The sequence below is a fragment of the Xiphophorus maculatus genome, chromosome 21, assembly GCF_002775205.1.
Source record: "Xiphophorus maculatus strain JP 163 A chromosome 21, X_maculatus-5.0-male, whole genome shotgun sequence".
Lineage (NCBI taxonomy): Eukaryota > Metazoa > Chordata > Actinopteri > Cyprinodontiformes > Poeciliidae > Xiphophorus > Xiphophorus maculatus.
The window spans coordinates 14,400,029-14,427,931 of NC_036463.1; the positions used below are offsets into that span (position 1 = coordinate 14,400,029).

A 27,903-nucleotide genomic window follows, 5' to 3' on the forward strand; every position below is an offset into this window, starting at 1 on the left:
CTTTCCATGGTTAAAATCCTTGGTTAGATAAGTTATTGCTCATACCACACAGAAAATGCTTTTGCTTATTCACAAAAAATGTAAAGCATTTTTAATGTAATTTCAGCACATGTATAAAGGGCTGCGTGGTTTATAAATGCACACATTTCATTTACAGATTATATTCAATACAGGAGAGACAGCTTGCGTGAAATTAAAGACATTTGAAAGTTTTTCACAAGCAAAATTTTATGGCTAGCAATTAGGGAAAGTGAATAGGACATATCTCATCATTTTAGACTGTGTCAAATTTGTCCCAGTTTAGCAACATAATCTTGAAATTTCGAACCGTATTTAGTAAAATCTAGCACAAGATGGTTTTTCTGGAGAACAAAAATCATCTTAAATGAATTTTCATAAAACTTTGCACAGAAATTCTGGAGAAAGGTCTAATGCCATAGTGTTGATAGAGTGATGAAATGGATGCAGCTATGGCAGCAAAACTAAACCTGAACATTGAATTATTAAAACCTTTGGGAAATAACTTGACCTTTTGGTTTACACAAGAGGTGCTCACATACAAAACTGTGGCATGGACACTGCCACCCACAGGGGTCACCCCCAGACCCACTCACCAAATGACGCACAAAGGTTACTTCGGCAGGTGAAAACTCACACTACAACACAGCCTCGAGGAGCGATGACCTCACAGAAACCAGAGCTGGACCCATCGAGATGCCAAAGGGGGCAAAACATGGGGGTGGGTTTAACTTTCCTGTTTAGGTTTTCGTCATAGAACCTGTGTGGGTTGGGGCCAACAAATACTTCCTGGAGTGTGGATCTAGTTAACAGTTTTCATCATCTGTACAGCGAACAAAAGTAAATTATATGAAGTTCAATGATTGCCTCCAGGAAATCATGCAGCTGTTCCCTATTCCCAGGAAAGAAAAACAACACTGGATTTATTTCCTTGTGAATTTGCATGGCTCAGCCCACCTTGGCATGTGAGGGGATGAAAGGCTGGAGAAAGTGAGGAACATGATCTCTTCAAGTTGACAGTTATGCAAATCTGAAATCAAACTGTACATTCTTGGAGGACTTGGTTATGCTTGCACAATCATTTCTTCACGGTCGTAGTCAAAGTCATGAACTGCTGCAGCACTAGTGAGCATTTTTGGATTGCTATGTAAATGCACTTTCATATCCTTTCGCAGATATTTTCAGGATTGCTTGATTACATCAAAAGCAAAATCCCAAGTCATTATCATTCAAGCTTTCTAATTCTTTTGGAGCTCAGGGTACAAAAATAAATAAATAAATAAAAATTAAAAAAAACACCAACACAGAGCTGAAATTTTACCAGTAAAGTTAATGGTCTGTGTCCCAGTAAAAACTTGCTGAAAGGAGCTGTTTTGTGGTGAGTATGCAGTAGCAATTAGGATTTAATTCTTAGCTATCAATAACCTCAAGTTGAATTTAATTAAACTACAAAAATTCACATGTGACCTCTCTAAAACTTTAAACCTGAAATGCTGCCACTAAGGAGCAGTGATTTCACTCCATTTTATTTGCAGAATCGGTTTCAAAACTGCAGCTCTTTGGCTAACAAACAGGCCAAAACTTTTACACTTGAGTGCTGACCGAAATCTGTGAGCATAACAGTTGTGTTGCAAGCACCAGAAGTCAACAATTTATAGAGTTCATAAAGACGGACTGTTTTAGATGTCCTATTTAAAGAAAAATATGAACACATCTAATAAACTGAAACATAAAACACAGATTTTTACTTAAATCAAAACATCCAAAGCCTGCTTTTGCAAACAGATTTCAAAGGAAGCTCTTGGCATTGCTTTGGGTTTCCAAACGGACACAGTAACAAGAGCACAAGTAAGAAAAACATACACACCAACCCTCATATCCACACAGAGTGGAATAATATTGTTCAGATACAGCCACAATGTTCCGGTGGTTTTCCTATTGCATCTGCATGGCTTCTTCTGTTTCAGGACAGATGGGAGTCATGAGTCATCCTCCTCCCCAAAAACGAGCAAGAACTTGGACCCCAGCGCTGCAGTAGAGGCCATAATGCACACAGCACCTGGTTTGTCAAGATCAAATCACAGCATGTAATCACAAGCACTCATCACCTGTTGTCAAGCACGGTGGTGGAGGGTTGACGATGATCACGACAGTGTTTGAAAGTCATTATACACTGTAATAAAATGTTTTCAATGCGTACCAGGGCAATAAACCTGCAACAGATAGATTGAAAAATAAATACTGAAAGATCTACAGTAGATTTGAACTGAGAATGAATGCTATGGTAGGAGTTTCAATTCAAACCTACTCCATTAACCCCAGAGGGAAATTAAACATGTTCAGCACAATTTATAGGGGTAGTTTAAAGTGATGCTTTGTGAAGTAATCAGTAAGTTACTCTACTAGCTGTACACAGACGAAACCCTGGTTTCAGTGAAACCTAAAGAAATATTTGAAGAAATCTGCAGGAACCTGGGGAGTCGACAGGCATACCTATATAGATCACTACGAAGTAAAACTGTGCACAAATCATGTTAAACCCGAAATAGCTGAAACAGTATTGTGTAGAAGAAGCAAACATTCCTCCACGTCAATGTGAGAAACATCATGTGTGACTGCTAAAGTCACACATGAGACATTTTCTTCCAGTTTTGCTACCAAAAATGGATTTCAAAAGCGATTAGATCACCCAAACTAGTTCTTTCCCCAAAACAGCCCAGGACTGTCCTGCGTAGGACGATGCTATCTACCTGGGGTTGTTTACTTCATTTGAGGACATGGCAGCCACTGAATGATGTTTTTTTTTTTTATTATTATTTATTTAAATTACATCCTGACATGCAAAATCTAAAAAAGAAACAGTAGGCATATCTACTATTTACCGTAACTTTACATATAGAGTTGTTTTGAAGAAGCAAACTATTCACCATCAATGCAAATGACACACAGGCACCTGCCTGCACAGACGCATCACTACAGACGCAGCGGCACGCCTTCACGAGCCGCTTCCCTCCCAATCTGGAATGAATTGAGTATTTACCCACCTGGTCACTTATCAGCGATGGTTGTAGAATATTAGCCTGGATATGCAAATCCTACTCTACGCAGAGACATCCGACTAAATAAATAAAAGGCCGCTTTGTTTTTCTTTTTTTTTAAATTAAAAACGCAAATCAATGTGGTGAATCGGGCTAAAATGTCAACAAGAAAGGGCAAACAAGTTTGTACAAGATTCCGTGTTAACATTAATGGTAGAATTCCTATGCAGAAAAGATGTAGGGGTGTGTGTGTGAGGGTGTATGTTGGGTAAGATGTTGGGAATGTCCCATAAAATGGACTTTGGTTTATTGCACAATGGACCACATCAAAAAGCTGGACATGAACGACAGTAAGCATGTTGTTTTGTCTCCCTTTGAAATGGTTGTTTTACAGCTTTTCACACCTGCGGCAAGATTGTGGAACGCTCTTCCACAGTCATAAAAAGGAAACCGTTCAAAGCCGTGCAGGGAGAAGTCAGAAAAGATTCTAGAAGTGCCTTAAAGTACACAACCAATCCATCATTTATTACATCATGACATAAATTTCAAATATACAGAGAGTACTCTCCACCTCAGGTCAGTGTATGGTACAGATATTTGCCGTTTCTCTTTGAGCTTCTCCAAAATGGACATTAAAACCCAACATTCTTGGAAAAAAAAAAAAAAAAGTACAATCAGAAAAACGGCCACACACAGACAAGAGGCAACGGCCAGAAAAGGTATGATTAAGACCAGTGTTTGCTTCAACATTACATTGTCAGAATTGAGAGGGGAGGAGAGGAAAGGTAGTGATGATCATCATGTATAAGAATCCACATTACAGCAACAAAAATCCATTATAAAGAACAAATAAGCAAAGTGAAGTGCAAATTTCTTTGGAAGTTGGAATAAAGTTTCTTTTTCCTTCATTAAGACATAAATAAACAATAAAATAGGAAGCTGTCAAATACAGACCTCAAAGAAATAAAGGCAAGACAAATGTGAATAATTTCAAGTAGGCAACACTTCTAAGTACAGACACACCGTATAAGTCATTTTAAACAGATGCACAGCCTTGTAGTTCAAACGTTTGCCTTAATTTCCCAAAATAATTCAAGTTACCACACCATTTTTCATTTTAAAAAGAAATCTTCCACCACAAAATGGTGCTCTTTAAAGTTCTTCATGAAAACCTGCAGTATGAGCTCAGAGTTATGTTTCCTGGAGTGGATGACTTCGAAAAGTTCAAATTAAATCCAATTCTGTGATCATGTCAAGTTCCTTGTCATCACTTTCCCAGCGTATCCATAGTGTTCTGCCTAACACCCCTTGCTTCTTTTTCTGAAATGAAAATGTTAACACTGACAAATAATGCCAGGCCCTCAGTTCTTGACATTGCGCATGTCGTGATAAAGAATTAAGGAGGAAAAGAGGGCAAAAAAGGGGGGGAAAACTTCACAGGCTTTCACTACAAATCGCCCCAAACCTCCCCACAAACACTTCAGTTCTCCTTAAAGTAGTACGCATCTCTGCAGCATTATTTTCACGTCTCATCGTTCATTTGATTTAACAACACAATAGAGTGACTACTTTGGGCTGCACCAGAGCTTTCTTCACTGAAATGAAACACTCCCAGGGACAACGGGGGGCTTTGTCAGTTCATCGCGACGGCTCATCGGACGTCGGTCAGTTACTTCTTTCTCTGGAAGACGTTGGCCAGCATTGCTCCAGAAGTGGTCAGCTGACCCATCTTACTCAGAAACTTGGTCTTGGCATCTTCACCCACCAAACTGGAGGCAATAGAAATTGATCTATTAAAGGAAAAACCACAAAAAAAAGGCCAAAATAGTTTCAATTTGTATATAAAAAATGTTGAAATCACATGAGCTGAAAAATATTTTTAAAAACAGCAACATTTCGATCTTTAACGTTCCTACTGGCAGATGTTTTACCCTCTGCTCGACTTTTTTAAAGAGGAAATACTACGTGCCAGCTGAAACGCTCCTGATCTTTACAGTCCAACGGCTCCTTAAGTTCCTCTTTTGGGTTAGTTACGACTCTGGCTGATGCAGTGGAGAAGTTAACAGAACTGGACTGAACTGCTCTATTGCTCAACAGAAGAACAAACATCATATCTTAACGGCAACTGTAAACAAGAGCCAATGAGCATAGGATGTTGAGTCTTCTATGGTTAGTGGTCAGCATTACCAAACAGCGTTTGGTTCAAAAGAACTCATAAAAGAAAATTTTGAGTTTCACAAGGTTCCAGTTTTCCAGTTGAGCGATTCCTTTTTTGTGGAACACCGTCGGAATTTCTGGTCTGATGAAAATCTTACAAATATTTTTTAGACATGTTCCAGGAGAACTGAACGTTGTGTTTGTATCAGCATAGAAATACTTTAGGTTTTGTGGTTAATAAGCTCATTGCTGATCAAATGAAGACTCCTCAGCTTTTTCAGCTATTCTAACTTCTTAAAGTACTTTCATTTTCTTCGTTGCCCCTGTGTTAGAATCTTCATAAAAGGATCATTGCTCCTACAAGGAATAGATCAATCAACATGCCAGTTACATGCCAGAGAAACTTCTCTACATGTCAAAAGTTTAAGTGAAATGATTACAAATTTAATGGCTTGTAAATTAATTACAAATATTGGAAAAGTACAAACAATTTCAATAATAACAAGAAATGCATGAAGAAAAATCACCCAGTGAATGGAATTTGATTTTTTATTATTATTTTTTTGATATTGATGGGTCAGATGTAGCCTGGCCATTGCCTTCTTGTGCATCTCCACTTAAAAATTCTCGCTTGCAGCACAATCTGTTCTTCCTCCCCTTTGTTTGGATTCTCTCTGGTAGAAATTTTTCTACCAGGCGAACAAAAGGAGAAATTGTAAACGACGAAGTCGATTTTCTGCGCCGTTTTAGAATTGTAGTCTACCTGTAGTTTTAGCACTGGCAGCGGAGGAAATGAAGGAAGCCGTTCAGTCCATGTTGGCCACAATTCTAAATATTGAATTAACATTAAGAGCTGCCTTGTTCGACTTGGCACTTCTCTATTCGCAGTGGAGGATTTACAGTGCAGATTACTTCCAGTAACCGTCATTGCATCGATCTGGCGCATTATGTACATCACGGGCAAATGTTAGTAGTTAGGCGATTCAACACAATCCACGCTTCCAGGAAGCAATCAGACCCTTTGTACGAAACAAATAGCACAGAACAAGGGGCTGATTTTTACCACGCTAGGTCAGTTCAGAATTTAAAACTTAAAAGTTAAAAATCTAATCCTTTTTTTTATGACAAGTGAACGTCTCATATTGTTGTTCACGGCAACAACAGTAATCCTCGTCGAGGAAACTGTAACCATTTATACAACTATTTACATTATGAGGAGTTTGGAAATGGAGATTAACTTCTCTAATCTTGCTAATCTTTACAAGATCACATGCCAGCTCAGTAAAGATTTTGTATTCGTTTTGAAATCATAAATAAATCCTGTCTTACTGCTGCTCTCTTTGTGTTTCTTATATAAATAATGACAATTGAGGACAGAATGGCTGTATAGGCCTCACTATTACAGTATGAATGAAGATGTACCTGTCTAACATAATAAAGTATTTGTTTCTAAAACATATTAAACTGGAAACTGTTAATCTTTTTAAAATGATGCTTAAAATGAAATATCTTGTGATATGGTGCAGTTCTATAATCGTAAGATGAAAATGATTAGAGCTGTTATCACAACCATGGAGGGTTCAGGTGTAAATTCATCTTTTAATTTTAACAATATGAAAAGTTTCGGTTTGGCTCTGCTAGAATCCTCGCTCGAATCTATACAAACTCTGATTATTGAGAAGGATATGCATCATTTTTGACATACAATGTTTAAATATCGTATAAAAATATTTCCCAGTGAAGAGACTCACCCTTGTGCGTCAGAAATTCCTCTGTTTTCCACCTTTATTTCACACTCTTTGATCATAGACCCTAGAATCACCTGTTGGAAAAACATAGTTTGATTTGAAATGTCACATCTGTAAAACACTGAAATGATTTACACAAACTCCATCTGTACCCTCCACGTGACATAAGTTAACTGGATGTTCCAAGATGCTGAATAGTCCACTAAACTTGACAAAACTAAGATGCTGCATTTGTTTAATGCCTTGAAAACATAATTAAACCCTGGTATCAGGATCACAGGGACAGAGCAGATGTACAGAGCGACGGCTCAACTGATCATTAGTCACCTTGGGAAAATGCTCACATGAACTGGATAGCGTGAGACTTGATGACCAAAATAAATATTTTAGGTGTGCGTCTGAGTGTTTCCGTGAAAGATGTAAAGAGCCAGACGGATATCCTGGGAATTATGAATAACAAAAAAAAAAATGAGGCAGCAAGGTGCAGCAGTTCTTGAGAATGCATATATTCGTGTGTGTGAATTTGAGATGTGTGAGAAGAAGAAAAAAAAAGAAATCCCCTGTTTGTATGAGCGTCTGTGGGCGTGTGAGGGTGTGTGTGTGTGTCTGTGCATCTCCTGACCTCATGCTCTGGAGACAGTTGCTCCATGTCAGCGTGCAGACACCTGAGGCCTGGCAGGAAATGGTTGACCATGACCTCCTCAGAAATGACTGGACAACGCAACACGTTAAGGACGAGAATGAAAAGAAATCTTAGCGCCGGTTCATTTAAAGCATCACAAATGTATTCGTGTATAGAAGGTTTTCCAGGCTTTTAAAAGTTTCCAGATTTTGTTGTCTTATAGCACATTTTAATGTGGTTTCAATTAATAGCTTAAAGACGAAGTTACACAAAGAACAACTATACTCCAGCGCCATGATGATTCAGACTCTTTGTTACCACATACCATACTAAGTTCTGGTGCATACCACTTCAGCAGCTCATGTTGTTTGAATTAATCAGTCCGTCTTTATTAAAATTTCTCAAAAGTTATCATAGTTTAGACATAACTCATCTGTCAAAGTGGGTGGTAGTGATGTGACTAAGAAGAATTGAACTACACCGGTTCAGAAAATGATCTTCAGCCCAGGACTGTCTCTAGGTAAATGCTTTTTTAAAAACAAAAACAACTTTCACTTGAAGTTGGACTTTTGCGCAATTTTAAAAACAATAGACATATGAGCTAGATCTGACTTGCCTGGGTAGCACAACATGGCACACTGAGGGCTGTGATCACTGTGAATGAGGTCCAGATTTTGCCTCCATTGATGGGAGAATCTTACAAAGAAGCAATCGGTACATAACCAATCAGACCACAGTGGAGGAGCTGCCAGACTGAGGGACCTTCGTAGATGATTTTATGCCAGAAGAACTCCCAGGGAAGCATGGGATGCACAATTTGACTCAACAAACATGAAACTATTTGATCAAAACTCCCCCAAACCTCTTGGGAGGAAAAATAGAGTCACTGATTAAGACCATCCTATAAGACCAATACACAGATGGCTTTCTACAGTCAGAATTGAAACATGAGTTCCAGGTTTAAATTCCATGCTTTTAAAATTTTCCATTTTCCATTCTGTTTTTATTTCAAACGTATCAATTTTTTCACATATAAATGGGAAAGTTTACTTTTATTTTTACAATAAATAGCTGAATACTACATTTTTCTGTTTCTGTGCAGAAAATTATACCACTTTACATAAGAAACGTACAGTCAATTTAAAGGAACATTCCCAAGCAAAAAAAAAAACAAAACCCCCTAAAAAACAAAGAATTGGCTTTGACTGATGCAAGTCAAGGACTCCGGTTCTCGACAATGGTGAAAAAACTAAGGTTTTTAATCTTTTGAGTAGGAACAGATAGAACCTGTAAGAAATATTTCTTGTACCATTGAAACCAAGTTGTTTTGTCAGAATCAAATGCTAATATAGTTTTAAAGTTGAATCAAAAATGTATTTTATATAGCCTTGATGTTTCTCCTTTGCTAAATGTGTAAACATTTTGAGAGCTTAACTCTGTTCAAACCCAAGATTTTTTATTTCATTTTTGATATTTTCAGCATCTATGTGAATTAATAAAATACAGACAGTAAATGTACTGAGAAAATGTAATGTTCTGTATCTTTCACTGTTAAAGGTATTGTTAGAAAAATTATCTAAGTTCATTTACTTATGAGTTTATTTGAAAGGTTATGTTTTCATATTATTATTTTGTGTGTTTACTTGATTTCTTTCTTTTGTGGTATATTAACTGTTGCTTGGGTGTTTGCCTGGAGGCTAGAAACGTTAACACATTCCTGTGTTATCAGCTGCCTGTGAAACTGATTGGTAACGGTCAGCCTCGTGCCCTTGTAAGGGCATGTCCACAGAAGGTTCCAGAACATCCTGTAGTAAAGGTCTTTGATCAATTTTTTGTGTGACTGTGTGAAAAAGCCCAACCTCCTTCCTTGTAATCATAATAAAAGGCAGTTGGGGACGAAGAGCCAACGGAGTTGACCCCAGACAGTGTTTAACTAACGGCGGGTCTCCGCGTCTGGCTCTGCTCCCCTCTTCTGCAGAAAAGCAATTTGTGTCTCTGGTTGATTCCTTGCAGGTTAGGAACGAAAATAGACCCAACAGGTATAGACTCTTTTTTTTCACTGGCAGGCCTCTTGCCACTGAAAACGAAAAGTGGAATAAAGGTAATGCTGCTAATTTATCCACAATTGCCCTGGCTCTGCCACATGTCAAAGTTTGAGGGGCCTACAAGGGACGAACGGTGAACAAACGTGTATTTTTAGACATGGGAATGTACAGCTTCAGAGCCTGTCACACTGATTACAAGAAAAAAAAAAGTACAGTGGGAGGTATACCCTCTGAGGTTAGGGCTACACCTCCTGGACACGACAGCACTGAAATGACAGCCTAACAAAAATCCACAGGAATGAACCTCAGGCCAGCTGGGCTCTGTCTGTGTGTTCTGGACCTGGGTGTGGCACGGCCGATGGAGGAAAGGCGCGGCCGAGAGAAGGAAAAAGAATCACAGAAGAGCGGGATGAAAGAGGTAAAGCAAATGCAACGTAAATGAGGATCCTATCCAGAGAACCGTTGCTGAGGATTGGAGCTGCTGTTTTTCTTCACACACTTTCTCTTGCTCTCATCCTTTCCTTTACCGAACCAACCCTGTAATTACTCGTATCCCCAGAATGGAGACAGCTTGCTTTTCCTTTCTCCTACTGCCAAATGACAGGCAAACCCAGCCAACGTACACAGTCAACCACACTCTCAGGCAGTGAGACCACACCGATACGTACCAGCAACTGGGTCAACATCCAGGAGCAAACCAGAGCAGCATGGTGAGCTCTTTATCCAGTCACACACTGAGTCACACATGACAAAGACGGAGTAAATATATGAACTAAACAGGTTACCTCTAAAGTTTTTCTTCAATTTCCATGGCAAGTCAGAATCAAATAGGGCTGAAACGATTAATCGAATTAGTCATGATTAATTGATTATGGAAATAATCATCATCTAATTTAGTAATTACTAATTGGCATATACACACGTTCATTTGCTGAAAGACCACCATCCTCAGAACAGTAAATAAGCCAAAACTTCAAAAAAAATTTGGATTTTGCAGTGTGTGTAAATAGATTTTAACAGAACTCGTAAGGTAGCAGTTCTAGTTTGATCTGGTTCAAATTCTGTACAAAAAAAAAAAAAAAAATCTTTTGCTATCCAAATATTAATCCCAAAAAATAAACAGACTAGTAGACAGTATTTCTTTTGTTAAAGATGCATCTTTTTCTACAAATGATCAATAATACACTAAAGAAATGCTATGTTGTTGCATTTTATGAAACAAAATAAGAAAATATGCATTTTCTTATTAAAAAAAAAAAGTAATTGGATTCTTTGTTTATTTGCATATTTTAATATTTTTCTAACATTGTTTAAGAAAGACCTGGGTGGTCAAATCTGCAAAATGTGCCAATTTCCTTTAATCTGACTACTCAAGTAAGCATCAGAACAATCAATCAAAAATCAGAATACTCAATCATCAGAAAATTGATAGAATAATCGATTACTAAAATAATCGTTAGTTGCAGCCCTAGAATCAAGACAAGAAAAATGAAGGATACAGCAGCAGGAGAGGGCACTGTAGGCCTCAAACAGGTGGATGGCGATGTCAATCCTCTTGCTTTCCACCGACTGGCTGTTGTTGGCTAATGCAAGCTTATGAAGGTGCGGGAGAACAACTTCAGGGACACAAAGAAGTCAAAGACAGAAACAAAAGCTTAGTGTACATCGCAAAAACATGACTGTGAAGTACGGGAGAGGTTTTTATGCTGCATATGGTGCATACAGTCGTCTCTGAAGCGCGGCTCTGCGTTAGGACCGACCCTTCCAAACGTCCTGATGATCTCCATGTGCAAAGAGTGCTGATCCTGGTACTGAGGGTCTTCAAGGAACGACGCCAGCTGCATTTTCACACGCTCCAGCAGCTACGCACAAACACATAAAGTATTAGCTGAAATTTCCACAGATGTGAAAAATTGCCTTGAAACAACCGCATCATTAGAGTATAAATGTAAAGTTTCAATTGGCTGTTAATTTTCGTACCTCTTTTTGTGTGACAGTCTCCATGATGGTGCCAAAGGCAGGAATAGTGGCAATCCTAACTGATCTGCAAACAGCAGGGAAACACACAAAACAAAACACTGACCACTTTCTGCTATTGCGTCACTCTGTTAGTTTTTCATTTTTCTAAATAATTTGACTTTAAACCACAACCAGAAAGACCTAAATGTTATCTGCAAAAAGATGCCCAGTATTTTAAAACATTTGCAGGAGTAGATTGTGGCGTTCAGATCCCACTAAAGCGGCTCGTGTGGCTGCAAAGGCTGTCATCAGTGGAGAGACTCCTACAGGTTTCCCAGGCCACTTTCAGGTTTTCAAACAAAGCTGCGACCTGATTCCAAAACTTAAATGATGTATTTATGCACATTCCTTAATTCAGTGGCACCTTCAGTCTACAATGAGCAAAACCACAAAGGAGTAGGTTTACTGTGGTTAACATGTGTTCTATGTTTCATCCAAATGCAGTGCTTGAGAGTGTAATGAGCCGATTGGAACCCTAAATAAGACAGAGGTGGTTGTTGTGTAGCTCGTTCAAGCTCTGTTTGGCTTCTATCGTGAGCAGATGTAACATTTAGGCTGAGCTAAGTGGAGGTGGCAGTTGGACAACTAATCTTCAATACCTATACCTGACTGACTTCTGCATCCCAGTCTGGGCTGGATGACCTGCTTTGCTGCTGTACAGTGCAGTGAGCTTGCTATTGACTGAGCATTTGCAATGGAGATGGTCTCATTACTAATGATTAACTCGGCTGAATTGTGGTAAGGTATTAAAAATGTGCCCTATGGTTGGTAAATGAGGACAGCGATGCAAGATTATAGCACCTGCCTTGAGTTTTCAGGGTTTTAAAACAGAAAGAGCAACAATTTGCAGATAACAAACCAAACCTGACATTTAGTGTTGAGTTGAGAGACAGAGTCAGTCGTTTCTTAACTAATGAATAACACACAAAAGATAACAGTCAACTTTATAAAATGGCTTAAAAGCTAAAAATTTCCTAAAGTGAGGATCTATGGAGTACTTGACAGTAGTCAGTGTGTTAGTATGTAATTGACAGCATTTGAGGCCCATTAGCGCAGACTACTAAGCCAGTGTGTACCACACTGTCCAACGATTACCTATGGTGTTTAATTTCTTGCATTTGGGGGAAGCGACTACAAGATAGCTGATGACAAAGAAGAATGTGCATCAAAGACGGACAGTAAATTCTGTCTATGTGCGTCTGAGTTTTTGTCACTGAGCACAAATGGGCTCTGACGGGTTATTATAGTTTGGAGAAGGAAGATGTCTGGATGAAGTAAGGACTAATAAAACTGGGATCTACTCCAGAGGATATTTCAGTCATCTTAAACTAAATCCTAAACTGTGCAAAGCAGTTTAACAATTCCCAACCGTAAACCTTTACATCCTTTTTAATCTGATAGTTGCTAAGTAAAATGGACCATGAGATTAATTAGCATATGTGTTCAAATTATACTAATGTCAGTCTGTCATTTACAGCACATTTGTCTTAAACCGACTAGTTATGTAGATCCATCTGAAGCACAGGTAGTACAATTTGATGCACATTGCAATCAATAATATAGTTTACTTGAGCCATTTTAAATATTGGGAAATTGCTCTTTGGTGAGCAGTTGTTAAATGAGGTTAAAGAGGTATCCTCTCATGGCTACTGAAATTGTAAAAATATTTAATTTCTGATTTTTTCTCATATTCTGCCAATTGTGCATCATTTTTTTTAAGTTACACACAATCAGTAAGATATTAATACTACAACTGTGTGCAGGTTTAATATAGAAGCTCATGCCAACTGTATGTACAAACATGTGTATTTACATAGAATGACGATATGAAAGAGGCTGCATTCCAACAGGGTTGCTACAAATTTTGTCATTAAAAGTCTTTCAGTTCCATTTCATCTTTCTGCAGGTTAAATATTATCCAACATATGGCATTGCTAAGGCAAATGTAAACAAACAAACCATGTATGGTTACACTGTAAGGATGCAGCCAACAAAATGACAATGATTTGAGAGTTTTCTTTCTGTTTTTGCATTGATTAACTCACAATTCAGGCCCACTGCACAGTGTTATTAGGGCTGGAGCCGCCCGACGGTCAACTAATGCTTCACTCATGCCTCGAAGAACCAACTGCAAACCCACCACACAGCAGGATGAGAGAGTGGGAGAGGTACGGGAAAGGAGAGGTGAAAGTGAGAAGGCAGAGATAGAAGGGATAATACAGGTTTTAGAGTGAAAGAAAAAAAAGAACAGGGTGACAGGATAAATAGAGAGATGGGGCAAAAAATATAACCAACCACCAATAGAATCCTTTAGAAGATGCCCTGCTTCAACAAGGAGAAGGTGGGGGAGGAAGAGGAGGGGGTGGGAGTAACAAATGAACATGCAGGGGTAATGCTGTTGGACGGTATTGCATGCAGCGATCTGAAGGGAATGGGTTAGTGTTAAAAGACAGATGAGGCGATGAGAGCTGGCATGCGCTAGTGTTGCAGATTGATGACGAACACTTGCAGAAAATTCGTGTGAACAGTGGCTGCGCAGTAGAACCACCCTAGCACAGCCCAAACCTAAACAGGAGCCTCTTGAAACTATAAAACAAAGCCAATTTAAGGCAAACGGTCTCACTGGAACCCTGAATCTTAGAGGGATTACGTAATGCCGTTAGAAGTGATTGGGTTTTGCGGTAAAATTTGCTCCATGAAGGTGCAGACTCGTTCTAGTGCGATAGTTCTCAGGCGGCGGAGAGAAGGGGGAAAGAGACGCAGCATTGTTTTACTGTTGATCCACTTACATTTCAGGGTCGGAAGACAGTGTGATGAGAGCCGGCACCACTCTCTGAGCTACCAGCGTCTCATTCACCCCCTTCACCAGCAGCTGATCGGATTGGACAGAGCCAGCCGTGAAGTCACATAGGTGGGCGGGGCGTTTGGGACAAGAGCGAGCAACACCGGCAAAAGACAGAGAAGAAAAACAAAACAAAACAAAAAAACAAAACAAAAAAGCAAAAGAAAGAAAGAAAGTAGGGGAAAAGAAAAAAAAACACAAAAAAGATAGAAATAAAGTGATATACAATGACAAGAACTATAGCTGCAAGGCACAGAACGGCACTACACATCAGGCAAGTGTGTGTACATACAGTTTTACACACTCAAACACACACCCACTCATACTCTAGCTCAGATTCAACTACGGTAAAGCGAGCTGAAAGCCGTGGGTTCTTTCCACAGACTCCAGATCACATTATTCCATCCAATTAAAAATCAGGAAATTTTAAAAAGCAGGGAATTTGATCTGGCATCTGTGGCAAAGGCCCTCCCCCTCAACCCACAGTCCTAACGATGGTGGACAACTGTACACTATGGGATGGGGACAGTGATGTGCTTTGGGAAAGGGTACAAAATTTACAAAACAGGGGGACATGAAAACAGCTTCCCATTCTTCCTCCCCCAATTGTAAAGATAAGCAAAGTTCCACTGCTTTAACTAGACCCTTATGCCAACATCTGATCTAAAGGTTGCACAGACCTCAGTTTGAATATTTTGCCTCAAGAGGTTTCAAGCATCCCAATCAGGAAATTATTGCAGATCAGCAATAATGTCTGTTTCTACAGGGCCTGAAATTCTGACAGTAAAAATAATGTTTCTTTTTTATTTTTTTTAGGTCATTTTCATTACAGACTACTCTCAGTTTGCTGACCTCAGCGCTTCAACACAGAGCAGGTATTTTTATAGCAATTTCTGAGATCGTTGTGTAGTGAAAGATCTGACGTTGGCTTGAGGAGGGTTTAACCATTACAGCTGGAACCAGAGTGCTGAGAACATTTTGCTAAAGTTTTCACTTACATTCAAAAGACGCAACAACTTAATATTATATGCATCTTAAGCAGCAACAGCAGCAGAAAGCAAAGCTAGCACATTTACAGCAAATAGATGAACATTAACATAAATGCATACTGCAGAAAGGTAAATATATGTTTAAAAACTGCAGGCAAATATGTAAATACTTGCAGATGTAGTAGAATTATATAGTCACTTTATAATTAATAACTTACATAAAGTAAAAAAATAATCTAATAAATTAGAACTACAAATAATTCTAAAGTACAATAAATAAAGAAGATTATATTTACTCTTTGATGCTTATAAAACATATTACATTATTTATTTCATTGACTTAGTAAAAATGTGACAAAAAATATTCTGGTACATGAATAAAAAACAATATAAGAGTTCAGTTTGTACCTCAAACATTCGTGCTGCGGTACACCGCACCAGAGCAGACGTATGGACAACCCCGTACCATAAGACAGTCAGCAGCAGCTCATGATACACTGGGTTGGCACTGACACGGACAAAAACATGAAATGACAAACTTAGCTGTCATGTATTTAATTATCAATATGTTATATGCATTTGTGTGTTTGTGTCTTACCCAAGTTCTACAAAGGAGGCCTTCAGGCTGTCAAGAGGAGCATGAGACAGAGACAGAGTCGTCATGACATCCTCCAGGAAACCCACCAACAGCTTGCGATCTTCCTCCTGTATAGATTTGATCAGTTACATCATCTGAATACATACAAATCTAATATACTAGCATTTTCATATCCACCTATGTATGTACTTTTAGAAAACGTCGAGGCACCAATATGAAAATTTGGGCTTAAAACAGATTAATACTGCTGTTATGATACGAGAGAAAACTGATCAAAAAACTTATCAGACTGAGATGTTAAAATATTACTAATGTCGGTCGATACCGATGCTAATGATGCGAGATGCACCTTTAAAGTTACCTGATTGTAACATGTCAGCACTCCAGTGGCATAGATTGGGACTGTAGCTTTGGTCAGTATGCCGTTCCCTGCTGAGGCATCTGACAGAGTAATGAAAAATACAAGTTAGGTGAACTACACAGTGTGGACATTTTTTTATTAAACAACAGTACCTAATGTTAAAATAGTATGGAAGAAATTCAGCTTTTGAATAAGTTAAAAGAAGAAAATAAAAATAGTCCTTCTGTAGAAATGTGTTTCTAAAGCAACCTATAATGATCAAACTATTACATCAAACCAATGCACATGCGCTTTAGCATCCTTTCATAGTGCTTGATCAATTATTAAAATGGAAAAACAGCAGCATACATATAGGGGGAGATGATTGGCAGTGAATCACATAATGGCCCACATTTGCTACCATGACTTTGCCTGAAAGAAATGTGGCCTGATTATACTTCTATTGTATTGTGGTCTTCCAGAAACCCACAGAATAAGACCCATGCTATGTAAAGATCAGGATAACCTCAACACTGACAGAGTTTCAGATGAAAACACATTTCATAAATGGCCACAATACCAACGCTAAATGTCTTGGCAGCTAAATGAAACCAAGGACCCCGTTATAACTGCAGAAACATGTCTGGAATTAAAAACAACAACAACAGAAAAGAAACAAGAAGAAGAAGAAGAGGGGGAACACCCAACGCTCACTCCAAATAGCTTGTTTACATCAATTGTGTCTGGAGTTTAAGCTTCATCTATCAACATTCTCTTGAGAGAGTTTAGAACAATATATAAACACACAAAAAAATGAGAGAAAGTAAAATAGCCCTCACCAACATTCTCTTCCGATAGTCTGAGAATCTCCTGGAATTGAGGCTTCACCTAACCAAACCAGACGACACATACAGTACATCCATGTCACTCATCTATGGTGAGTCTTAGAAAAAAGGAAAAAAGCTTGCTTGCTGTGAATACTAGCACAGCTTTAAAAGCCAACAAGCTAAAACATTTGATACAGTAATAGCACTAGACTTGAAACTTAGACTCATAAAATAAACCAACAGAGAAAACCATGACTACTTGATATGACAACTCAGTAAACTAAAGCGTGGTAGTTGGATGGAGTTTACCTTAGTGTTGGTGAAGATCTTGCCAAACGTGCGGCAGAACCTCCAGAAAAAGCGAGAGAACTCGTGAACGCAGGTTGATGACGTCACGTTGATGCGACCCACAATCTCTATGAGCTGAGGAAGGCTGGACAAAATACAGACAGAAATTAAGTTAACGATTTTGTAAAAATTTCAATACAATGTTTAATATGTACAGATTACTGAAAACAGTGCTTTCAAATATTAATAGTGTTTAAACTTTCTATGCTTTGTCTCGTCACACCTATAAACTTAATTGTATTTTATTGGGATTTTATGAAAGACACCGACAAATGATACACTGTTCCCAATTTTTTTTTTTAGATAAAAATCTGAAAAGTGCGGCATGTATTCAGCACTGATCCGTAAAGCTGAAGTTGCAGTCACAAATAAAAGCTTTCTGGAACAAGTCTCCCATAAACTACTAACAGAGTTTATAGTTTCTATGTTTTGAAAAGCTTATATGACATGTTGGTCTATCATTTCTAATCTCCATAAAATAGTGTAGTTTGTGGCAGTACATTGCCAAAATTAGAGAAAGTTCAAGCAGCATACATGTGCAAGCCACAGTCTAAATGTATCTATTTACATTAGTTGAAATCTTCAAAAACAAGTTTAAATGAATCATTAAAATTTTGTTGAACTTCTTAAATCTGTGTTAATTTCCCCTTATCTAGTAGGTTTTACATTAAGTGCTCATGTGTGTATATCTTACAGCTGGTTGACCACCCACAGGAGGCTTTCCCAGCCAGTGGTTCCTTCATGCTCCAGTTGGTGGTCATAGAGGAGCAGCAGGGAGCTGAGCAGCTCTCTGTTCCCAATGATGATAGCCATGTCCTGAAGAGGAGAGGCCGGTCTCGGGAACCGGGTCACTGGGTGACAGACAAACGCTGCTCATTCACCCCATCTTTCGGCTAGAGCTTCTGCTGACCTATTGCAATTTTTGTAAACAGAGACGTGTATGCATTCTTGGGCATTTTACCTTCTATTGCAGGTATGTCTTCGTGTGGCTTGGCTCTGCTGGTGAAGGGTGCATTCTGCAGCACCACTGCAAACAGAGGTGGAATAAGGGACTGGAGAGCTGACAGGAAAACATGAAGTTTGTGCTCATCCAGTCCGTGTTCTCCCTGCTGCGGAGAAAAGTCTCGGTTAGCATGAAAAACAAACTACACCAGACCCAAATAAAGCAACACACAGAAACCCAACTGTAAGCAGTTTCTCTATACGAGCCAGCAGAGAAGGTATGAGTGCAGTGTGCAGGGTGCCCAGCTCTGTGGTCCAGGCAGCGAAGGCAGGAATGAAGACCTGGTGGACTGCGTTGACCACCCGCTCTGATGGGTCCCCAAGCGAGAGCAGCATTAACTCAAACCCCTGCAAAGGATAAAGCGGCAGTTTGTGTGGATCAGTTGAGTGGGATTAAAAAGAAAGCCATGATTTACATTCCTTTTCCCAGGATATTTACCTGGGCGTATTTGTCAGAGTCATCAATGTAACCCATAATAATACCCAGACTTTTGACCACAGCCTCTCTGACCATGTCAGCCTTGTCCTCAGTCAGCATCTGCTGCAGCATAGACAACACCAGCGAGCTACGGATTTCCTTCTGAAAACAAGAGGGAAGAAGTGAGGGTTTTAAAAAAGAAACCAACAAAACTACATAACCCTCGTTTGAACTCTGTGCTCAGTTTAAACTTACAGGCAGGTACGGAGCTAAGGCTCCACAGGCTTCAGCCACCAACAACCGCCTCTCAGGATATTTGTGGTTAATCTGTGGAGGCCAAATGTACACACACAAATGTTGAATGTAAAAGAGGAACATAAGTTGAAAAGGAAGACAGACAGACTGGGGTTGCAGTCACAATGGAATGGAAACAAGTGGAGTGTCATAAACATGCTGACCCTGTGGAAACCACAGTTTGTCTTTGTCTGCAGATTCTCAGCCTCTGGACGGCTGGCAGCGGCTATTGCCACGGCAATAGCTTTCTGTTGATCATGAGTGTGGTTGCACAGGTGGCAATAAAAACAAAACTGCTATCTCATTCCTGCCAGGGTCTCTCACAAAGCACTGAAAGCAATTTTCATAATCAGAGAGCAGCACTAAAAAGATTTCTGGCTGAAACAAAGTGATTTCTTTATAATTTACATCAAGGATTAGGACATCTCTTGCATAATTTACATTTAAATATATATCTGTATGGGGTATTAGGCACTCAAAATAAATAAAATGATTAAAAATCTTGACCTCTGACCCTGGATAAATTGTAAAATAGCTTAAAAGAAAGTAAAAGTATATTTTTTGTCTAGAGTAAAATATGAAAGAAGGTAAAACATTACATATGAAATTTACTGATGGTGGAATCTGTCCATTATTAATATAACTTGACACACGCATATGCTTCACACCGCTACAGCTTTGTTACATTTTGTGAGCTCACTCGCATTACCATCAATGTATTCACACACTTGTCTTTCATACAACTGCAAATCAGAAGGAAAACGAGACATGGCCTTCCAAATGTGACACCAATAAAAATTTGAAAAGTCCCCAACTTTAGTGTTTAATGGCTTACACAACTGGCTACTGTATGATGTTTTTCTGATGTAAATCACTTTGAACTGCCTTGTTGCTGAAATGTGCTACACAAATAAACTAGACTTGTTGTAACATGAGGCCTGACCAGGGTATACCCCGCCTCTCGCCCGAAATCACACTTGGAGATAAGCACCAGCACCCCTCCTGATCCCATTAGGGAGAAGGGTGTAAACAAGACAGATGAATGGATGGATGGATGTTGTAACATGAGAAAATGTGAAAAGATCTAAGGGTATACATATCTTTTGAAAGGCAATGAAATTCAGTGGCGTCAAGTGAAAAAAATAAAAATGGTGTTGATTGCAGTGAATGTACTGTACCTGCTCCCAACATTGAGGAAGCAGCTCGGCTTCGACTCGAGTGGGACCCACATGTCTTGCAAATGCAACGCAGCCCGTCAGGATCATTTGTCTACGGGTACACAAATCCACTTATATGAGAAAGCATCAGTGGACGAATACTATATTATTTTCTTTCGTCTAAGCGGGATGGCAAAACCTAAAAAGACACAGAACAATTAAACCTGTGTCCATTATGTTTACAATATACACAGTTACCTCTGCTCATCATCCGGTCTCTTTATCAGGTTGAAGAGGATGTGGAGGAGCTGGTCCCTCTCCTTAGGTTCTGGGTGAAGACATGCAGTGCACAATATGAGGGGAATCAGCTCCTGAGGGGGAGAAGAGGACAAACAGAAGGTCTCATATTACATTAAACACCTTGCATAAGCAGCTAAAAAAAAAAGAAGAAGAAAAGGTGGTTGACACTGAGCAGGTCAGTCAATGGAAAAGCAGGAGCAATAGAGGAGGAGGTTAGGTCAATAAAACCAGGAAGAAAATTGGAACGTCACAGGCAGAATATGACACATAGGGTAACTTTAGGAAAATAGGGGGTCCTTTAATACCGCTGAAAACTTGCTTACCTCAAATATCATGTCGGTCTTACAAGGACTCATTCAGCTTTGGAGTCACACACACATTTAATGTTACGTACTGTAGAAGCTTACAAACTGCATGCACACACACAGACACAGCTAGATATTGACTGACAGACAGACAGACACACACATGCCCCCCACCCACACACACACACAACATGCTCCCCTCCTAAATCTGAGCTCTACTCCAGAGTTCAGGCAGAGTTCATGGGACCTCTAGCCAGAAGGGAGAGTGCTCAGTTGCCCTTGATAGAGGGCCTCCATGGCCAAACTGCGGTCAGTCCTACATTCCCTACAAACACACCAAAATTAAAGAGTGCAAACAGAGTTAAAAATATTATTTTTTTCTTCCTTTCCGAGAAGATATAATATTCTCCTGCCAAGCTCTGGAGGAGCAAGCGGAACACCGACACTAGGACATTATCGAGAGGACTGGGTAAAGATAGGGTTCTGGTGAGTCATTCGCTCAATGCTCAAAGCTAGACCGACCTTGTGAAGTTAGTGCCAGGCTGGCGGATTTGTACAAACTAAAGAAAAATCCAATAATAAAGTATCACTGGATGGTTTTAAGTGGCTAATGACAAGTTGTGTGTGGGTGAAATCAGTTCATGTGTTCAGAAGTTGTAAAGGAACGAAGTTCAAACAAATCTAGCCGTCACATTTAATAAATTTTTGCCTTGGCTTCTGAAAGTACTTCATGAGAGCAGTTTTCTAAAAGCCAAAAGCCCAGGCTCAATTAAATGACCGGAGGAATTCATAGAGCGCACACATCTAAGACCCTTGAAACCACCCCGGCTTTATTCGAGTACGAAGCCTTGTGTTTCTGAAAGACAGACTCCTTCAGGACGTTAAACATACCAAACTGACCTGTTCTGGGAAACTGTGTGGCGAAAAATGAGACCAAGCGACAAATTGGCTCAATGCTTCTCTTCAAAGTCCAGAGCTACTCCATACTGACATTCAAGGACTGAAGACTAAATTAACTGAATTTCAATTTAAAACATATTTAGGTTAAATTGCTGCACAACACAGACAAATGTGATGCCAAACAAGATATTGTTGTCTTGTCTAAGATGTCAGGCCCCTCGACAACAGATGCTGTATGGCTTGTGTTTCTCAAATTGATTTGAATTAGAAATCTGATATGTATTATTTTCCATGTAAAACTGGTAGCGCTGTTGATTTGCAGCAATAAGGCGCTGGGTTGGAATCCTGGTCTGGGGCCTTTCTGTATGATCTCCTTATGCACGTATAGAATCTCTCCAGGTACTGCTAGGCCACAATATCAACAAAACAGTGAGGTGCTTAAAAACACAAAATGAATCTTATTCTGAAATATTTTACTTTACCTGCTCACCAAAAAAACTGCATGCAAATTCCTAATGAAGAAATCAACCTGATTTAAAATTGTGTTTATAAATGGTCTTAGGTAAGTCTGGCTCATTTACATAGCGACAAGAAAATAATACAATTCCCAAGCTTTTTCATGTTTTTTTGATCTAAACAATTTTTTTAGTTCAGTTTGTGAAAAAAAACAAAACAAACAAAAAAAAAACTGATTGTCATCTTTGAAAAATACTTAAAGCAAAATGTTTGCAATATTGCAAAATTGGAAATTGGCCACAAAATTATCATTGGTGTACAAAATGAAATTGAGAAGTTGATGGTTTAGAACAAAACTACAAAAAAAAAATAATAATAATAATAATTGGATGCAGTTCAAATTCCAGCACTACAATACAGTTTTGTACCTGAAACACAATGTTTACTGATTTACAGAGTCTAATAACAAAGCCAGGTGGCAGGCAGTTTGAAACAATTCACCGTTTCAGGTCAAACATATTTTGCTTTTCAGTGGGTGTCACATTTACAAGCCTTCACATTCACATTTACAGGCTTGTGAATGTGACAGTGACTTTAGTCTGGTCCCCAGGCTTGTGGGCACAAAGTTTCAAGTTGCAAAGTAAAAGTGTGAGCAGCTGCCTCTGCTTATGAATACATGGGGTAATGATCTGTGAATCCAACTGACACAGAGCAAAGTCCACAACACTAAAGAGGGGCTCCAAAGGATTAGTGTTTCCCTGTAATTTTATTTCTCACCAACCTCTCCCTTTGCTTTGTTTACCTTGATTTAGGAAGGAGATTAGGAGCTTCTTAACGGCCTGAGGTTCACTACACCTACATTGCCAAGGCGATATGCAAAGCAGTGAAACTGCAATTTACTACAACCAGACTTACCTCTTTTAGACAATCACAAATTGTGACATATCACGTTTCAACACGGTTCGAAGATTCAAATACTTTGTATTTGTGTACAATAGACAGACATAAACACAAACTGCATGCAGGTAGTCAGAGTGTACACCTGTGCAGGTGTCTGTTGTTTTAGCTTAAGGGGAGCCACGGTTACTGCTTGACCTATTTCAACACTCCCCCCCTGCCCGATTCTATACCACTTGCTCTTCAATATCATTATCTACTGTCTGAGATAACCAACAGGACAGAAAAAAATTTAAATTCTGATTCAGTACTGCTGCAATGACCTTGCAAATGTATTCATACCTCATGAACTTTTCACACTGTGATGGAGCACTGCAAAGTAATTAAACACGTTTTTCCCAACAAAATCTGAAAAGTGAGGTGTGCATTTGTATTCAGCCAACAAAATGTAAATCTTTATATTCAAAATGCTGTGGCTGCAGAAAATGTCCCCCTTCACATGTTACAAAGAAAAACATGATGGTGGCAGCATCATAATGTGAACATGCTGTTTTTTCCCCTTAGCAGAAACAATGAAGTTGGTCTGAGTTAATGGGCAGATGGGAGGAGCTACATACAGGATAATTCTGGATAAAAATAAATAAATTGAGAATCAGTGGAAAGCTTTCAAAATTTTTACTGACAAAGATTTGTGAGTCTTTTCTTGCAATGGTGTGGTGTTCTAAAAGTTGTAAAACTAACTTTTCTTCAGTTATTTGCTTCTTTGTGCTGGAACATAATATTTTTTTTCCAATAAAATAGACAGATGTTTGTGCTGAAACATGACAAATGTGAACGAGTTTATGGGGTATCAATATTTATCCAAAGTGAAACATGACAGCTAAAAAAATAAAAATAAATAAATAAAAAATATCTCTGCAGTTTTAACCAGAAAGTTGACATGCACCAAATAAAAAGACACAAATACCCTTGTTTATCACTGATCACTGTCTGAAGTTAAATTGGACCAAACTTCTTTAGTTTCAGGTACCGTAGAATGACTTTATTATTTATTTACGTATTCGATTTTAGTCTGGGACCTGAGTCCAGATTTTGTACCACAAACAAGCAAAGCTGGCATGACAATAAAAAAAAAAATCCTTGAAAATAGGTCAGAGAAATCTAAATAATCCGGGAGATAATGTAAACAAAATCAGAAGCTTACATACATTTCAACGGTATTTGGTAGTAATGCATTTGAAATTCATGACTTGGAACAATCAATCACTCAATCTTTATTTATAGAGCACATTATGCACGCAAAGTGCTTTAAAAGGTAAAAAAAAACAAACAAAACAAAACAATAAAATAAAAGGCAAACCATTTGGGTTTCCTTTCACATGTTTCTTATTAATGTGGCATTTAGCAAATAGATGTAATTTTACTAATTCCAAGTGACCTAAAACAGAAGTTTGGTCTGATTTAACTTCAAATAGTGAGAAATAAAAAGTGTCTTTATTTTGTGTATGTACATTTCTGATTTCAACTGCACTTGTTGTTAACATGATTAAGATTAATTAACTTGTATGGATTTTTCAACCAGAATATTCCAACATCAGGAATAGAAAAGCTTCAGCAACTAGTGGAAAATAAGCAGGAAAATCACACAAAACCCCTAAAAAGCTAAAACTGCTAAACTTTGTACAGCAGGATAGCAAAACTCAAGAATTTTTTAAGCTATGGGAAATAATTCTGAATTTCCTTACACTCTTTATGTATTTACTTATTTAATGCACTTATTTGTCACCTCTCTTAGCAGTTGTAGCTTCAGGGGAAAGTTGGCCATAAGTCGCTTAAATCTACACGTCAGAACCATGCAGATGAGTGCGTGAAAGACTCACCTGGCAAAGATGTGAAACCATTCTCTAGAAGAGAGGCATGCATGAGAGTGAGAGAATGAGTGAGACGAAAAGAGGAATAGAAATAAAAACCAGTGAAGAGGCAAAAGGCCAGCAAAATGTGACAGATCAATCCAAAGTAGCAGCAGAGAAATGACGATGAGGATGATGAAGTGAAAACGAATGCCTCCTTAAAACAGGATGACATTTCAAAATCAATAGATGAGACACAAGGCAGCAGGAGATTTACAGGCTGAGAATGTTTATTTGCTAAGTAAGTAAGTACTCTATAAAACGGCGCACAAATTTTGTGGGTTGACATTTAAATAACAAACCAACCTCCAGAAGACTAGAAGTCTCCAACACAGTGTGCACTGTCACGCTACAGGTATGCTGGATTTCGACAACTACTTGAAGGAAAAACATATCCAAGAAAAAAGAAATACTCTATGGAAAAAACTTTTCTGCAATGTTGAAGTGTGTAAGCATGCTTTACTAAGTTAAGCAAAGTCTGATAGGAAGATTAGGTCTTTTATTAATATCTAAAATATACAGACATTAAAAAATTGCTTAACAAAAATAAGCTAATACATCTTTAGTTTATTTAGACTTAAAGGTTTAGTACCAACATAGGCACAGTACAGATCAAAGATGATCAAGTCGTTAGAGCTCCCCAAAATGATCCCCCTGCTTAGTCCTGCTGCTCTGTGTGCATCTATTGGATATTAAGACAAAATGCATGTGATTGATCGGAAACAGGGTGGCGAGAAAGAGAAGCGCAGAGGGGCAGTAGAAACGGTGGGTGGGAGGATTACCTCTCGTTTAGCAAGGAGGACGTTGGGGACAATGTGAGGAAGACAGCGGCCCAGCATCAGCATCACGCTTTCCTCGCTGTCTGCTATGCGAGACACCTGGAGGGAGGAGGGACACGCATCAATTTCTGCTGCCCTTAAATGTATCGATCATCTTCCCGCTATTTTGTGTTGCTGACCTCGGCTCCGAGTCGACTCTCGGAGCACATTCTGCAGAAAGACAGCAAGGCTTGCTGGAAGGCCGGGGATAACTTCCTGGAATAGCAGGAAAAAGTCAAGTTGGAAACCATCATTATAGTACAGCGCTCCACAATTCCAGTTAATTCCCCAAAAAAGGGGCTTGGCGATTGCTCCGACCACAAAATGACAGAGGTGCAAACAAAGCCAAGCTGCAAGAGAGCTAAACTCCTGCCACTTTCTCATGCAACTGCTGTTTGCCTTCCATATAAAATGTGCTAAATTAAGTCAGAGCAAAAAGACATTAAAACAGTATTGTGAGAATACAAGTTGCATGGCCTTTAACTGAATCCAGTCCATCTGTTATAAATAGAAAAACAACTATGATTATGTAATGGGTGAGGCACTAAGTGTTATAAGTGAAAGGATTAGAAGTAAAAATGCTGAAACAAATCCTATGTCCTCTGTCAGCAAGAGCAGAAATCTGCATTTTCACACAAGCGGGCAGCCTGTCCATCATGTTTGCAAAGCCAGATGTCTACCGCCATCTAGTGGGCATATGATGCAACTTCGCAAAAAATGGTTTCATCTGTTAATTTTGGGATAATTCAATACCTGATATTATTCAAATATTTAGAGCATTTAAACAACAATTTAACTTAGCCATGGTTGCTTTTGAGTGGAAGAGAAAAAATAAATACAAATGCTTTTTGGAAAAAAGGCCTGTGACTGAAGCTGCCCAGACATAGAAATTGATAACATTCACTTTAGTTGTGGCTCTTGAAAAATACTAAAGACAGATCAATTTGTATTGGGTGTGTTGAAGGCGAGTTTCAGAGCCCCCACTGATTGATTCAAGTGAAGTCAATGTATTTAGAAATTTAGAAATATGGAAATCAAAGGGGAGAACAAATTAAATTTAGAAGTTGTTCTTTATTGTAGAAATTATACAGTTACAGCACAACATAAACAGAAGAATAAAAAAAACAGTAATAGTGATATTAAAATTACTTCATACTCACATGGCCCTTTAGTCTACATAGAAAACTAAAGAATTCAAAACTGTGTTTTACAGAATCTGTCTCTTGTGTTGAGAAAAATTACGAGTTTGACAATCAGTTCTGGGTACTTGTGCAGTTTTTAGATTTAATGAAATAAAACAAGTAATGCAGTGACTAACTTCAGAGTGAAATCAATCAGTCAAGTCCTTCAGTCATTATGGATGACAAGGAGATATAGATGTGATTTTTCCTGAGATTTCCACTAACCTGTTTGGTTGATCAAACTGGACGCGTTGTTGACTTGTAGTTTTGTTGCAGGTCTGCTGTTGGGACTGTGATGTGTTCTGAGTGGAGGTCGATACAAGGTCATTTCCAGCCTCCGACACCCCTCGAATGTCTAGATATTGACCATTATCTAAAGAAGGCTGAGAGCAAGAAGAAAAAAAAAACAAAAACGAGAGTAATACACAGACATCTGTTTATATAATTTGTACACATAAATAAAAAAGTCACATACCACAGAAGGAGGATTAGTGGAGCAGGGCTTTGAGGAGCTAGAGGAGGAGCAAAGCTCCAGAGTGGCCGGAGGCGGAGACGAGACACTCTTTTTCAGGATCTGAATCTCACTGTGAAGCAATTTTAAAAAAAGAAATGTCATGAACATGTCAGAAATATTGACATTTTTTTGCAGCATCACTAAAAATAAGCCATAGAAA

General features: G+C 38.8%; 1 protein-coding gene across 11 annotated transcripts in view; it reads right to left on the bottom strand.

The window, feature by feature from the left end:
• Window positions 1-3,550: 3,550 nt before the first annotated feature.
• kiaa1468 (KIAA1468 ortholog) overlaps window positions 3,551-27,903 on the bottom strand; it is a 33,260-nt gene continuing 8,907 nt past the window's right edge. For 3 of the 11 annotated variants that reach the window (XM_023326268.1, XM_023326264.1, XM_014470341.2), the window contains 24 exons: window positions 27,705-27,813; window positions 27,455-27,612; window positions 26,189-26,264; window positions 26,013-26,108; window positions 25,201-25,224; window positions 20,721-20,833; window positions 20,484-20,574; window positions 19,267-19,338; window positions 19,033-19,173; window positions 18,777-18,941; window positions 18,553-18,700; window positions 18,286-18,442; window positions 17,553-17,676; window positions 17,256-17,304; window positions 16,438-16,517; window positions 16,077-16,183; window positions 15,887-15,986; window positions 14,437-14,519; window positions 11,609-11,672; window positions 11,352-11,490; window positions 11,128-11,244; window positions 7,584-7,672; window positions 6,965-7,035; window positions 3,551-4,846 (listed from right to left, as the gene is read on the bottom strand). In XM_023326268.1, coding sequence (XP_023182036.1) covers window positions 4,726-4,846; window positions 6,965-7,035; window positions 7,584-7,672; window positions 11,128-11,244; window positions 11,352-11,490; window positions 11,609-11,672; window positions 14,437-14,519; window positions 15,887-15,986; window positions 16,077-16,183; window positions 16,438-16,517; window positions 17,256-17,304; window positions 17,553-17,676; window positions 18,286-18,442; window positions 18,553-18,700; window positions 18,777-18,941; window positions 19,033-19,173; window positions 19,267-19,338; window positions 20,484-20,574; window positions 20,721-20,833; window positions 25,201-25,224; window positions 26,013-26,108; window positions 26,189-26,264; window positions 27,455-27,612; window positions 27,705-27,813 — 2,494 coding nt within the window. In that variant the 3' untranslated portion in view covers window positions 3,551-4,725. Of the gene's footprint in view, window positions 4,847-6,964; window positions 7,036-7,583; window positions 7,673-11,127; window positions 11,245-11,351; window positions 11,491-11,608; window positions 11,673-13,692; window positions 13,776-14,436; window positions 14,520-15,886; window positions 15,987-16,076; window positions 16,184-16,437; window positions 16,518-17,255; window positions 17,305-17,552; window positions 17,677-18,285; window positions 18,443-18,552; window positions 18,701-18,776; window positions 18,942-19,032; window positions 19,174-19,266; window positions 19,339-20,483; window positions 20,575-20,720; window positions 20,834-25,200; window positions 25,225-26,012; window positions 26,109-26,188; window positions 26,265-27,454; window positions 27,613-27,704; window positions 27,814-27,903 lie in introns of all 11 variants that reach the window. The other 8 variants (XM_023326271.1, XM_023326270.1, XM_023326266.1 and 5 more) reach the window with 5 other exon arrangements.